The following is a 15,311-nucleotide window of genomic DNA, read 5'->3' on the forward strand; positions in this document are numbered from 1 at the left end:
AGCAGCACACATGGTCTTTTGTACATTTTTCATGGAAGGATTTAGTTTGGGTGACCTTCTGTCATTGATAAACTAAAATAAAACGTGCGCTGCTTCTATTCAGAAAAAGCCCCGAAGCCATTAAATCATATGCAGCGATCTGACATGTGGATGAGATGTTGTCTGTTTCAGGGTTTTCTAGTTTAAAGTGACTCTGCAAGCGGCGGTCAAAGCTTTCAGCGTCTCAGCAGGTCTCTGATGGATGTTTCTGAATAAAAGTAAAGATTTCTCTGGTTCGCTGAAAACAAAACTTCCACAAAAGTGCTTCAAGTCCTAAGAGAGGGGTTTCAAAGATGCACCTTGGAAACAACGAGCTCTAGCCAAATAAAAGCTGTTTGACCAAAATACAGAACTGGTTTTGGTCTCTGGTTTGAGATGTTTGTCCCAAATAAAACAGTAAACAAGACTTTGAAAAGCAGGTTTTTAGAAGGCATTCATTTTCAGTTGTCATCTTTAATTCCTTCACTTTTAAAAATTAATTTTTGTGCAGAATTCTTATTTTCTTTTATTTGGTAAATTTTCAAAAACTTAACATTTAAGCATTTTTGTTTAAAGCATTAAATTCAACAGCTTCTGAAGCTGCATAAATCAAAGATTTAAACCTGATATCAAATGTTTTATTAACACAAGTTCTGAAATGGTACTAAAATATCAAACTTTAAATAACTTCAAATAAATGTTTCAGAAAGCCCTGAACAACATTGGCAACCCTTTTTTTCTTCTTCTGTTAAAACATAAAAATACTTTTGCAGACGGTCTCAACTCTTCCCGTCTCTCTGTGTCTGTTCCTCAGGTCCACAGAAAGACTTTGAATCCAGTTTTCAATGAGACGTTCCAGTTTGGCGTGCCGCTGAACGAACTACATTCCAGAAAGCTGCATTTCTCCGTGTACGACTTCGACCGCTTCTCCCGGCACGACCTGATCGGCCAGGTCGTGGTCGACAACCTGCTGGACTTCAGCGAGGGGAGCGGGGACAAACCCATCTGGAGGGACATCGTGGAGGGCACTGCGGTGAGAGAAAGAGAGCCCTCTAGGTCAAAACAAGCTCTAGAGGGGAGACACTTTTCTTTTTGTTAGCCCAAAGCAATTTTAGTTTCTGTTCAAATTTTGATGTACTGCGGAAAAAAACAATAAACTATCGTGACCACGAAGATCCAGCAAAATACAGATGGAATGAGCTGGAATTCTAAAAAGCATCTTAGAGGATTGTCGTGTACAGTGCAGTGCTGTTTATCAGGTAAATCCACACTGGTTTCAGGATTTAGGTGGGTGGGTCTGTGATGTTCAAACCATCTGCTGCTGGGACTTCACTAGTGTATTACGTTCACATTTCACTTGTGGCTGAACAGAAGCTTCCCTCGACTTAGAGTTGAACACACCTGAAGAAGTTTAAGTAATTATAGATGAAGTGACTCTGTTGAGAGAAGATCTCTGCTATTATCACTCATCTCTAAATCATAAATCAGGAAAGAAAAAGGTAAAGAATTACCTATATCTCCCCCCCCCCCCCCCCCCCCCCCCACACAGGTCCTGCAGACTGCCTGCATTTAAAGTCTGTTAACATGAAAATCAGTTTAGGAGAGTCCAGAGGAATTATTGAAATCCAAACTGTGTATGAGGCTTTGTTGGAGTAGATTTATTTGAAGTACTCAGAGACGGCTATTAGCAAATTAGGTACAGCAAAGCCCCTACATTTTTTGGCACTGAGGTCTAATTTTTCATTAAAGTTTTAAGGCAGTAGCATTTTGATTTATTTCAGTGTTTCACTTTGGGAAGTATTGATTTGTGCGACTGAGGAGTCAACACTGGGCTCTGAATACGAGGATCATCATAACTCTGTAGGCCACAGGCAGCCAGACCATCGGGCGATGGCCGTGGAATGAGGGAAGGGGAAATGTCACCTCAACTTAACACTTTCTCCACTTGGGAACTTTGACAGACAAGCATACGATTCATTCACAGTGACAGCCCTTCCTCTCGTGCCTAAACACTCCGCCTGTCCACATTTGGGTCCCTTAGCCTCCATCAGTCAAAGATGAACATTTCAGGCCGCCTGTTGGTGCTTTTTCAAGCTGGCTCTGCATCTGATGTGCGACAGCGGCCGCCTCGCTCCATTTCTAATCCCCGTTTGTGTTTGTGGTGACCTGCAGGAGAAGGCGGATCTCGGGGAGCTTAATTTCTCGCTGTGTTACCTGCCCACAGCAGGCAGGCTCACCGCAACAATCATCAAGGCCAACAACCTCAAAGCCATGGACCTGACTGGTTTCTCAGGTAAAGGAAACACACATCAAGCATCTGCGGCTTCCAGCAAACTCTGACTGGAATCTCATTTAGAGGAAAAATGTGACAAGAAGCAGCTTTGGGACTGGCCAACTGTTGCTGCTGCTGCTGCTGCTGCTGCTGCTGCGCGTTGCTTCTCATCTTATCTCGACATGTAACGGGTCAGAAACACAAATCCGTTTAGAGATATTTTATTCACATCCAACACAGTCATGAATATAGATCCAGCGAAAATAACTTTAGTGCCATTTAGAAAAAAACAAAGACCAAAATGAAAAGCACTGACAGGATAATACCTTACAGCAACAACCACTCGTCTCTCTACTTGAAAATAACAGCAGCGGATTTGCATAGTAAATGTCAGCAGAAAGGTATTTTTCAAGACTTGATAATAAGTGGAGTCACAGGGCAACTGTTGCTCCGGAGAGATAGAAGTAAAAAAAAAGAAAGAGGTTGATGGTTCAGTTACCATCATCTTCAGTAAACATGTCAATTGACCACAAATACATTTATATTGGTGTATTTATGATGAGAGTGCAAGAATAAAGAGCAGGTTTAACGTCTGGGGATGCAGCTGGAGCTCCTGTGGTCAGCAAAGAAATGAAAAATGTGATATATTTCCAATCTGAAGGGAAACGAAGCATACGGAAGGGAATTACTCTGAATGTTTGCTAAATAACTCCTGAGGAATATTGAACAAAGTCAGATTGATTGTTTAATAGTGTGAAAAAAATGGTCCTCATGAGGCAGGAACAGCATTTATAAATAATACATGTAGGATCTGTATGTGTGAAGTTGCTTACAGGCAGAAAAACCACAGGAATTACCAGCAGTGTCCACAGAACTACAAAGCAATTGGAGTTAGGGGATCGTGTGATTAAAGATTAGATTGGTAATCAGACCATCTGATAATCCCTGTGCCCTGTTGTTAACGGCACATTGATCTGAAGCAGTGGAGCATACAAGCAGCATGCAAACTTAGCCGTGAGCGAGCTGGCTGAATGTTCTGCATGCAGAAGTGAAGCGATTTGACCTGTTTTGCTTTGTCAAGGTGACTCTTTCAAGTGTAACACATGCGGATAAATGTGAACACAATGCCCAGGAGTTTTATCCTCCCATGCTTCTTCTCTCCGGTCTTTGATCTCCTTCTACTTTCTCTTCTTCCGCCCTCCTTCCTCTGTTTCAGACCCGTACGTCAAGGCGTCTCTGATATGTGACGGGCGAAGGCTAAAAAAGAGGAAGACCTCGATCAAGAAGAACACGCTGAACCCCACGTACAACGAGGCGCTGGTGTTCGACATTCCCAACGAAAACATAGAAAGTGTGTCCATCATCATCGCAGTGATGGATTACGACTGGTGAGCGCTGTTACTGTTGCTGCACGCCGCCTGTGCATTCAAAGCAAACTAATCACTACCATTAAGTGTCTGTTTATGGAAGGCGTGTTTAGCATATGCAGTACGATGTTGACTTTGGGGCGTCGCTCTATGATGATGTTGCAGCTCTGTTGAACATGATGAAGGCTCCCTGAAGAGTCGCCCCCCTGGTGGATGATTCCTGTTTTACATAGATGGGCAGCTCATGAATTTATGCTAATGGTGAAGATGTGCAGCCAATATTTATCTCACGGCTGCTTGCAGCAACACTTGGCTGTTTTTCTGTGTTTGTGTACAAATGCGCCGCCCCCCTCTTTGCTGTCAGCCCACTGTTTGGCATCTCTACAGGTGCACACTTTTGTGTGTTTGCCTGCTCATGCTGACACCAAGCTTTCATCCAGTGAGCTGCTATTGAGAACCTTCTCTCAAGGCTGAACTCTCTTCCTGCTCTCAAGGCTGATAATTGAGACCTTGTTTTCTTTTTTTTTTACCTCCTCTGTCTTCCTCTCTGTGTCTGCTTCTTCCCTTTCCTCTCTTCCTTTTCTCATCCTTGCTTTCATGCCTGACCGTCAGCATCGGTCATAACGAGGTTATTGGGATGTGTCGTGTGGGCAGCGACGCTGACGGTCCCGGGAGGGAGCACTGGGCGGCCATGCTGGCCAATCCACGTAAACCAATAGAGCACTGGCATCAGCTTGTCGAGGTGAGCACACGACTGAGCGCACGCGTCCATGTGTCCTCATTCCGAACGCTCCAGTTTCTCTGTCCTCAGGATGATGACCAAGGGATTTTTGCCACATGCAGCCTGACTCCTGCGTGGTCATTCGCAACTAAACTGGCGACAGAATAAGAACTGGTGCTATAATGTAGGTGTCACGCCCCTGATGAGGGGAAAATGGAAAAATCAGGTATCATAAAGAAAATCTGCAGCCTTTTATTAGGGTGGCTGGTGGAGGGTGTTACAAAACAATAAACTAATTAACATAAATGACTGGCAACGCCTGAATCAATCAAACATTCTTAGACTACTCAGCAGTAAACCGTATAACAGAAAATACAACAACAAATCAAATAGAAAACTATCAAAACGCAAAAATAACACAGGGAGGAAACCATGGATGCAAACACGGGACGTGAAACTATACGGCTAAAAAACAACAAAAACAGAGGAAAACCAGGCAGATAGCAAGGGCAGGCTGAAAACTCAAACACAAATATAAATTCACACACAAGACCACAAAATTAATGCACACAAGTGCCGGGGTTGTAACGTTAAGGAACAAGAAAAGCGCGGAAACAACAATTTATGAAATGACTGTGTGGCTGCAGACCCAGCTGATGGGAGTGGCCACTTCTGCAAGTTCAGACCGCTTTGCTGTCAATCACGACTACTGCAATCTACCATGACCAGCACAAATTTGCATGGGTGTCGTAAACAAGCACATAGTGTATAATCAGGGGCAGACTATTTCCTAATTACCCTAATCAGCGGGTTTATTAATGCTTCCTGTACAAACAAATGATGTTTTGGTATAAGGGTTCAGGGACACGGACATTGCACACCAATGAGGTGGTTATTGAATCATTACAGCCTAATGTGCTGTGCTGAAAATAATAAGGACACTGTGAACTTTCATGTTAGCCACAGTTTCACTTCATCACCTTTTTTATTTAAAAAAAAAAAGGCAGAGAAATGTATTGAAAAGCAAAGATATAACCTCAGTTTCTCTTTACAGGATAAATCTGTGTATTTGCAGAGCTTTATGTTTATTTCCAAATGGTACCCAACCCTGCACTCTTCTCATTTACTGCCTCATAAGAGGGCCTGCTTTCTGCTGCTTCTTCATCCTCTTCGTCAACTCTTGTTCAGCTTCTCCTCCTCCTCCTCCCTTGACTCAGGCTAATATTGTCAGGCTTTTGTTTATGACGAGCTTTGCTTCATCTGTAAACAACATCACAACAAAATTTTCCTATTAGAATTGATTGGCCATTTGATATAAAGACAATAAAGAAACAAAGTTATTATTTATTTTCACATTCTCTCAGGATATAATTGCCTCTGTTGGCAGTAATTACACAGACAAAACATTGTACCGCCGCATCTATTTATCACTTTTTTTTTTCATTCTCCTAGAAAATAGTCTGATCTAAAATCATTTAATGACAGAATTTGTCCCAAGATTCTTTGTAAATGTTATTCAACTACAATAATTTGACTTGTCCTGCATTTAGATGTTTTGAGTGTTCCTCTTTATCGACTCTCGTTTGAGATCAATGCGCCAGACACTGTCCTTGTTAGCAGCCTGCTCAGTCTGCAGCCAGCAAGCAGCCCACGAAAAGGCGGGTGGCCGTGACATTCACACCTCTGGAAACTCTAATGAGATGTTCCTTCTAATATTTACAGGAGGCCCTTTGGTTTAATGGAGACTGTAAATCTTCATAAAGGAAAACCAGTCGATGCCAAAACGATTGATCTAAGAAATACGTTTCAGCTTCTGAGAAACTGTCCTAGCTGAACATCATCAAATGTAGTCGTGTGTATGCTTAATTATGTTATATCGTACCGTTTAAAAACACTCAGATTCCTGTACTTTGGCACTTTTTGAAGGTTTAAAAATATCATAAAATCTATCGTAAACCACAGAAGAGATGATGATGATGATGAGATATTTATAGGTAAACACGATGCACCGTCAGAAAGTGCATGCAATTAACTAAAAACAGCAGAATTTAAACAGTAAAGAGGATTTGAATTGCTCAGCCACATAAAGGAGTTTTTATTTACTTATAGGAAAGTATACCGGCATCAAAAACAGAATATAATTCCAGTGTTAATACAGAACAATTAGGCATAAAGCGGGACTGGTGTGAACTGCAGAAAACACCTACCAGCAATAAAACGAGCCAGAAATGAAAAGTGTGGTGGTGAAGCTGAAGTGAATCCTCACTTTTAGAATTGTTCTCCATCATACATAATCCTGCAGGATAAAACTTAACTAAATTCATGGATTTTATCTCCTCTTGTTGGCTTGTTCTGTAAAAAACGTTGTCTACTTTTACTTCATAAAACCTCTTTATGGTCTTGACTCAGTTTACAGAACAAAGCTTCTAACTGTTTTAGAGTTTTAAAGAGCTGCTTCAATAAAATTGTTTGGTGTTTTTTTAACATGTTCTTGAAACATTTTTCTAATAATGGAGGACGTATACAAAATTGAGCACGAAATTGCATATCTGAGTATTTCTTTATTCAAATTGTTGTCAATCAGGAGCAGATAAAAAAATGCTTTTGGAAAAAGATCAGATTGGTGACGTAGAAAATACGCTGGGCGGCCCACAAGCTCACTGCTCTCTTCTGATGCATCCACTTGTAGACAAATAGATCCGTGTACGTCTGGTATCTGGCTCAAATTCATACGTCTGGAAGGCTTCAACTTTACTCGCCCCTTTTTGTTGCTCCAGGAATGTTAGGCTGGGGGTGTGAGGGGCTGTTAGTTGGATGATGGGAAATACGGTGTTTACCTAATGCCAGCGGTCCCGCCCACAACTCAGAGGTGAAATTCGGATGAAGTCGTGCCGCTCTGGAGAAATGTCTTAGAAACCAACATAGGGTTTTGTTTTTTTTTTTGGTTTTACCTAAAAAAGGCATAATTATAATTAAAAGACCACTGAGAATGCTTTAATAAAAGATCAGTTACTGAATAATATTCCTCCAGAACTACGCTTGGCAAATGACCTCGACAGATTTAAGCATCAACTAAAGACTTGCCTTTTTAGAATTGCTTTTAATTCTCAGTAGTTGCCAGCATCTTGGTGCCTGTTCTAATTATAGGCTGTTGTTTTGTTATTTTTTGTTCTTAATGTGCTAAATGTTCTTTTTGTCTCTCTTTGAATTGTAAAAAACTTTGTTATCCTGGTAGCTTTGAAATTAAGATTCATTCATTCATTCCTTTTATATTACTATCATAAAAAAGAAATTGTATTTTCGGGAAATACATGTACATTTTTATTCATGCTAAGTGTTTTCTTTCTTGCAGGAAAAAGCTATCGGTACATTTGTGTCAAAGAGCGCCACAACGCCCACTTCCAAGCCTCATATAGTGGTGGACAGTCCCCACTCCGACTGAAAGGGTGAGCCTCTTCCACTGCCGTCCGCTGGTTTCCAGCATTGCTCTTCGCCGATTAGCCCAAAACTTCCTTGATTTCTTCCAACGCGCACTGTCTCGCACGCCTCGTGTTCTCTGAGCCGGATGCTTTCCAGTCAGATTAAGACAGGAAATCGAGTCAGGCCTTCAGAAAGCAAGACCAAACTGTGAGAGCGAGATAAGGTGGAGGCTGTGGACTCCTCAGATGAATGAGCTCCAAGGCAGTTGCATCTGTATAATCTAGATGTTATGCCTTGCGTAACGTTTCCTCCCCCTCCCCTCAGATTTATTTAAGACTGCATGCTGTTCATATACCCCCCCCCCCCCCCCCAGTGTCTCTCACTTGCTTAATCTGCCTCTTCTCCCTTTTTCTCTTTCCTCAGGTCATTATCATCTCCACAGCTCCAGACTTTCCTTTTCTTCTTCTCATCTGTGAATAATTCTCTCCATCAAAGAAGAGAGGTGCAGAGACATGGCGAGTGTCCAACTGCTAGTGCTGGTTTGCTTCTGCTAATGAATACTTTGAGTCCTGCGCTGTCTTTGCCGATCAAAAGAAAAAAGGGAAGAAAAAGATGAAATAACTTCATCCCTCATTGGCTACACTTTGAGCGTTTGTCTGCACAAACAACGGCAGACATTAAACCTAACCTTTGGACTGACGTCTGCTGTAAATTTGGGATTCGAGCAAGGAGATGCACACTCTTTTCTCTCACACACGCATAAATACACACACGAGTGGTAGTATGTGCATAGATTATGTGCTCTTCAGGTTAGTGTCGTGTTTCATCTTGAAGGGATGTGATGTGACAAACTTTTCTCTCGTTAGAAGAAAAAAACGATAAAAGACAACCATTGTTGAATGGTCGTTTTAACCTGGACCAAAGGTTCGTGCCCTTGTACAGACTGCGAAGAAGAAAATCTATCTTTTTTTTTTTTTTTTTTTTGCAACATTGGTGTGCAATATTAGGAAAAATATCTCCAGTAAGATTTCAAAGACACAAAGCATTCATGATGGATTCTCCTGGCCGATCTGGATGCTGCTCTGGGGTCTGTGCCCTCCAGTTTCACAGTCCAGGGAGGAATAAAAAAGATGAAGCGACTGGTGGTCGTTATTGATGTCAGAGGAAACTGAGGACAGACTTTTGGTCTGAGCATGTTACACAACCTTGAAATGCGGCCATCCTTCTTGTCCCAGTCCTCGTTCATTTTTTTTTATCAGTCATTTTTGCGCGGACATTTATGTCAAGCATCCATCTATCAGCTCAATAGAGTTTATTTATGTCATTTTGACCGTCCACTAACAAAAAGAGGGTGTGGGTTTCCTGAAAGGACGCAATCAGACATTGAACTCTACGGGACCTGAGATGTGTTTTTGGAGTCGGACCAGCATCTGCTCGGAGATGCACCCCACAGGAAGTGCATTCACTCTGTTGTTTTTTTCTATGCTTTGTTCCCTCAGAAGCTCATTGGTCGGCTTCCGTTCAGTCTCTTGACGAGGCTTTGGAAGAGCACACATGTCTGTTACTTTAATAGTGCGTGTTTCTGTGTTTGTTTTGTATTTGTGTGCCTGTGTGTGTGTGTGTGTGTGTGTGTGTGTGTGTGAGTGTGTGTGCTCACCACCTCCTTCATCCTGTTTCCGTTTCCCAAAACTCAGCATCCATGGACCGAACAGCTTGTCTCGGCGCCAAACGTGTCTTCTGTCTTGTGCATTTAAAAGAAGGCGTTTAATCTGTGTGTGTCTGTGTACGTCTGTGTGCGTGTGTATGTGCGTGTGTGTGGGAGCGTGTGTGTGTGTTCTACTTGTGCCTCATTGCACTAGCTGGGGAAACACTGTCTTTCATAGACATTAGTTTGTATTGTCTATGTCGTCTTTAAAATCAGCTGCCAGTCACCCCCTCCCCTCTCTTCCTGCAGCCTCTGCCTGATGTAAGTAACTGTGTTGATTGTGTACTTCTTCAGTAATTTGTGTAATGTTTGTCTGTCGGGGGGGTGTCAGATGGCATTGTGTTCAAAATTGAAAATTACAGAGTGTGTTTCTAATTACATTTAGAAAAAAAAGCAGCAATTGTTTATTAATTATAGAGGGGGGGAGCTAAAAATAAAGTAGATACACTAAAAGGAGGTGAAGAGGTAGAGGGAGAAAAAACAGGAGCAAACCTCAGCAAAACACCACAACAACCCTCGTCCTGCTGTTGTTGCCATTTTCCTCTGATCTGTTTGCTGGAGAATCCTTTTTCTGAATCAGGTTTTCCGAAGGTACTCCATGTTTTCACTGTTTTGCAAAAGAAGGGATTATGGATCAGCTTGTATATATAGAAATGGTATCGATCTATTGGCGCAGACGTCTCACGATTCTCCATCTTTCTCAGCCCTTCTCGTCTTTGCCCTCTGAGGCCTTGTGATAGATTACAAGCTCCCCCTCAGAACCAGCACAGTCCCTCATTCTCTCCCTGTGAGCCAGCTCACCCTTCTTTCTGTCCGTCTGATTACTGTCTGATTACTCATCCTCTCCTTCTCGCCGCGAGCAATCCTCACCTGTTCCCTCTGCTCCCATTCTCTGGCTCACCTATCCAGATCCTTCTCTTTGCACCCGCCCTCTCCTGTCCTCTTTCCTTCCATCTTACTTTTTCTTCTTCTTCCTCCCTCCGTCTTTTCGCTCTCCCTCTTTGCTCTCCTCTCGCCTGTGTGGTCCTGGATGTGGAAACATGTTTGCATGCTTATATTAACATGAATGATGTCAACTTGATGCAATGAAAATTCTATAAGTGATGCTTTGAGCAAAATCTGACTTGATACTAATACTACTAACGAGGACTCAGTGGAGACCAAACCGTTGACAACATGGCTGAAATAACATTGTTAATGCTGTAACTGTCTCAATTGGTATTCTTTTTATTTTATAGATTCTCCTCTTTTTTATATGATTTAGTCCAGAGGTTTACTTTTTTATTAGGAAATGGTGGGAATCTGAGTGGGGGTTCAGTCAGAACAGCTGTACCAAGTCACGGGATGCCAGTGAATGTGTATGTAAGTGTGGCTGAAGCAATGATAAATGAAATAAAGCAAATGTATCATCCAGTCTCGTCTTCCTGACTTGTTCTGAAAGCGCTGGAGGCAGAAATCTGGAAGTTTCAAGCATGCTTTATGACTTTTGCTTAAATGAATGACAACTGTCTGGGATCAAGGAATTATAGCAGCTCGGAAGTGCAAATCACAAAAAAACATATTAAAGTCCCACATTTCCCATCATTCCTTTGTTTACAATGTCTCCCACTATCTTACAGCCCCTCACAACCCCAACCTATCATTGGAGCTAATATTTGAGCTATCCAGTCGACCAGTTTTTAGCCAAATTCCAGCTAAGACGAGGAAAATGAAGACCTTCATGGATCTATTTCTCCACAAGTAGATGCATCAGAATGGAGCAGAGCAGGGAGCTGTTGTCCGCCGTCCGTTTATAGCACCTACATCTACAGGCTTTTTCCAAAGGAATGTATTTTTCGGCTCGTTATCCTTAATGATTTGAAGAAGGAAATACTATTACTTTGTACATGTTTCTCTATCGTGAGAAAAATGCTAGAAGAACACGTTAAAACGCCATGTTTCATTGGAGTGGGTCTTTAAAGATCACAACTACAATTAAAGAAGCAAAACAAAAAATTTAAAAAAAATTATATTTTAAAGATTAAAATAAAATAAAAAATGAAATTTATTAAAAAGGAAACATTTCAGAAAACTGAAGTTATTTCCAGAAATCAAACTGAATGGCTTGGCAAACAAAAGACAGAAGGAAACTGAAAACTGTAGGTATATGGGACATCACTGATTGGATGATGATGTTTATCCATCATTTCAACGGGAGGTTTTTTAGGCATGAAGCCAAACTGGCAATGCTCTTTATTGGTCATAAAACTTGACATAAAAGACACATTTGAAAGAGCTTAAAAAAATCCAATGTCAACATTCAATCAGTTATTGTTCCATACCATCTACCTTTTCTGGTTTCTTCTTTTGTTTTGTTTTTTCATATTTCATTTAGATTTCTGAAATTAACTTCAGTTTTCTGAATGTAATTGTTTGTCTTGCTTTTTTTAATTGTCGTTGTGATCTTTATTTGTTGTGGCATGAAGTGATATGTTGAGGTGATTTGCACTTCAGGGCCACCGTAGGTAACTTTTCCGATCTCTGACTTGCTGCTTCACACTTTACATCGTGTTATTTTGCTACCTGATTTCCCTAAATTCTTTTTTGTGGGTGTATTTGTTTTGTTCTTCTTCTTCTATTAAGTCTCTCATTTATTTTAGATAATCTTACGGTTTGTTGTGTGTTTTTTATCCCACGGTCAAGTCGTAGAAATGTGCAGCTGTAGTTTTCCAGGAGAAAGCAGACCGAGGTGGATGACTGAGCTGCACAGGGGGAATGACAGAGGAGGAGGAGAAGTGGAAGAGGATTAAACAAATGACAGAAGATGAAGAGCTGTGGAATGCCAGTGAGGAGGAGGAGGAGGAGGAGGAAGCTGAGGAGAGCAGAGCGGGGAAAACCTGGAGCAGAGAGGAGATGGGTGCATGCAGGACGTGTGCGAAGAGTCGAGGTGGAGGAGGACAGTTCTGTTTATAGACACACTCATCACAGGGGCGACCTGCAGCATGTTAACAATTGAAGAGGAGCAAAACACACACGTGCAGACGTGACGAGGCGCTAGTTAGCATGGCCTTAATGCTGTAGACTGAGAGAGGAGGAGGGGGGAGGGCTGCTGTCTCCATGGCAACTTTCCCACAGAGCAAAAAAAATAGAAATAAAAAAAATAATTTACTCAGAAAGACATTTCACTCAGTTCAGTGAGCTGAAAGAGGCGGAGGGGGGGGGGGGGCTTACACTCTGGGGGTGGTGTGTAGAAAACAGAGCTGCTTCTGTCAGGCTGACGGCATTCGTCTGAAGGTATCCAGCAGCTGACAGCCGGGCATAAACTCTTAATGCTAATATATGATTGCAATGCATGATGATAATTGCCTCCCACTGCATCGCTTAAATGACTGCCGCAGCTTCAGGGGATGCTTTGGTGTTGCTGTTTTTCCGACAGGACCATCTGTAGAAACCAAAACTGCTCTTTTGTCATGAAGAAACAGGTGGAAATTCATCACCTGGAAACTGACAAGTCCTCATCTTTTATCATAGTAAAATCAGCAGGAAGTCACTATACGGGTTTGATTCCAAAAACATAAAATTACCCCCAAAACTCTTTATGTGAACTGAATGCACGAGAAGCCGCTCGCCTCTGCAGGAGGCCTGCATGCTCATAAAAGAGCTGAGCCTCCGGATATGACCTTCTCTTTTAAGCACTTCCGAGGAACAACTTGGCATCAACTCGCTGAACTAGTCTCAGGTGAGATTAAAAAATCAATTTTGCTCCTCGAAAATCACACCAAACCTCTCAGCCCTTGTTATTCTTAGGTCGTGATACAAACATTTTTGTCCTCACTAGAATTCAGAACGATTCCAACACAACAGATCTATCAAATTCAACAAAAAGTAGGTCAAAAAGCAGAATGAGCCTGTAAATAATTGAAAGCACTCCATGATTTTACAGTTTTCAGCCTTCTCTTGAAGTTATCATTTTGTGTATTGGTAAATGATCATCTTGTTTGAATTCCTGTTGCTTTTCATGCATTCAGTTTGGTTTCTGCGTTCTGTTCAAGTCCAGACTCTTTTTGTTAGTTTGATTTTATTTAGTAACTCTGATGGAATCAAAAAAAAAAAATGAGAGTCTAGAATTCTCTGATACACACTGTTCATATTTTTTTAAAAAGACTACAAATATAATCCATCCATATAAGAAGATTTTTTGTTTGATTTTGGGTTTTTTTACATTTCCATTTTCCTCTCCACTTTAGTGCCTGGAACATTTGGTTTCTGGTGTTTGACATGTACTTTATAAGCAGATCTGCAAACTTGAGCTGCACCTTTTTCATTTCTTTCAAAATAAACCACAAATGTTAAGTGTTCCAATAGGTTGAGAACTATATTTAAGATTCTGAATTTTCTGACAATTGCAATAATGAAATTACTTAGTAATTACTTGGTATTCTATATAAAGACAGCAAAGTAGACAGCAAAGAAAACGGTTGTGAACTCATACTTTTGTTATATTGTTGTTGTGCTTTTATTCTGAAGGGTGTTTTACACACAAAGAAAGACTTGGGCAGGGATTTTAGGAATTTCATATAAATAACGGGGAAAAAATGTCGTATAAATTAGAAAAACAGCTGCTGCTGATGGCAGTGGGGCTTACGGTTCCCAAAAGGTGTGCTTTGTTGTGCTTACCCATTTGTGCGGATCAAAGTGCATCAGCAAGCAGCCTGTGATTACCTGTTGTGAGAAGACCATCTGGCCCAGAGTCCCAGTAGGTCAGGTAAAATGGTCAGGAGACAGATTGTCTTATCAAAGCCGCCTGCAGACGTGGAGTTTTAAAGAACCACATTTCTGCATTCAGATTATTGATTTCTGACCAACAACGGGGAAAAAAGGAAGCAGTGTGTGTCTTTCTAAAGGCACACCCAGAGAGCCGGCGCTCTGTAATTGCTTGGCAACTGCTTGCCATGTGTGTGCTAAAGTTTAAGACAACAATAAGCACAAAATGTCTCCAAGAAAAGCATCAGAGCTGCAAAGTAAAGAGCTTCCTGTGCATGCAATCCTTCCTGCCACTTTAATTTGGCCATGTTTCACTGTCAGGATAAAAGATCCGTGGGGAGCTAAATGTTTGCAGGTCGTGGATAGCCACGGGCTTAAACCCTCTCCAGATCAACTTTACTTAAGCCGCCATAAGCAGCCCTGCTTTTTGACACCCAAAAGGCGAAGCTGCTTGGGCGCACAGCTTGTTTTCCTTCTCAGAATTTGGGCTGAATTGATATGGATCATTGTGTCTGTGGGAGGGTTTTGAGTTTGATGAGCTCTGAAGCCTCTAAGCTGAACGTTCAGCTTACTGGCTTTTGTCACAAGGGAGCGGAAGCCATTAAACCGACCACACAAACTACATCAATGTGTTAAAGACACAAGTTCTACCACAAACAGGTCATTAAATTTTACCTTTCTCGGTACAAAAACACATGGGCAGGAATAAGTTTTATCCTTAAATGTCTGGCATTTTTCTACAGGCCTGTTTCTTGTCTGCCTGAGCTCACTTTTTAACAACATTAATCAAGCTTGGTGTAAATAAACTCCTTTTTTTGTTAAGTAACCAAAATCAAATTACACTTTTGAAAAAAGAAAAAATCTGTATAACAAAAGCTCAAAAGCGTGTGGAGCAGAACACCAAGTTTGGCCTGTAAATTTACATATTTAAACAAGATGCAAAAACAAAAACAAACAAAAAATCTGAATTTTCTTTTGCAGACATCATTAGAGCTAGTATCAAATGCACGCTTGCATCTTCTCCACTGTAATTCTGATGTCTTCTCTCTTTGCACTGTGGAGATC

General features: G+C 41.4%; 1 protein-coding gene across 3 annotated transcripts in view; it reads left to right on the forward strand.

Moving 5' to 3' along the window:
- The window catches only part of syt3 (synaptotagmin III), an 83,966-nt gene extending 73,050 nt beyond the window's left edge, over nucleotides 1–10,916 (forward strand). For 2 of the 3 annotated variants that reach the window (XM_023957342.2, XM_023957341.2), the window contains 6 exons: nucleotides 833–1,051; nucleotides 2,191–2,311; nucleotides 3,507–3,678; nucleotides 4,270–4,399; nucleotides 7,731–7,824; nucleotides 8,222–10,916. In XM_023957342.2, coding sequence (XP_023813110.1) covers nucleotides 833–1,051; nucleotides 2,191–2,311; nucleotides 3,507–3,678; nucleotides 4,270–4,399; nucleotides 7,731–7,820 — 732 coding nt within the window. In that variant the 3' untranslated portion in view covers nucleotides 7,821–7,824; nucleotides 8,222–10,916. The remainder of the gene's footprint in view (nucleotides 1–832; nucleotides 1,052–2,190; nucleotides 2,312–3,506; nucleotides 3,679–4,269; nucleotides 4,400–7,730; nucleotides 7,825–8,221) is intronic. The other variant, XM_023957343.2, reaches the window with a different exon arrangement.
- The last annotated feature ends 4,395 nt before the right edge of the window (nucleotides 10,917–15,311 follow it).

This window comes from Oryzias latipes, chromosome 8 (assembly GCF_053564925.1).
Source record: "Oryzias latipes strain Hd-rR chromosome 8, Olatipes_Hd-rR_3.1".
NCBI classification, from domain to species: domain Eukaryota; kingdom Metazoa; phylum Chordata; class Actinopteri; order Beloniformes; family Adrianichthyidae; genus Oryzias; species Oryzias latipes.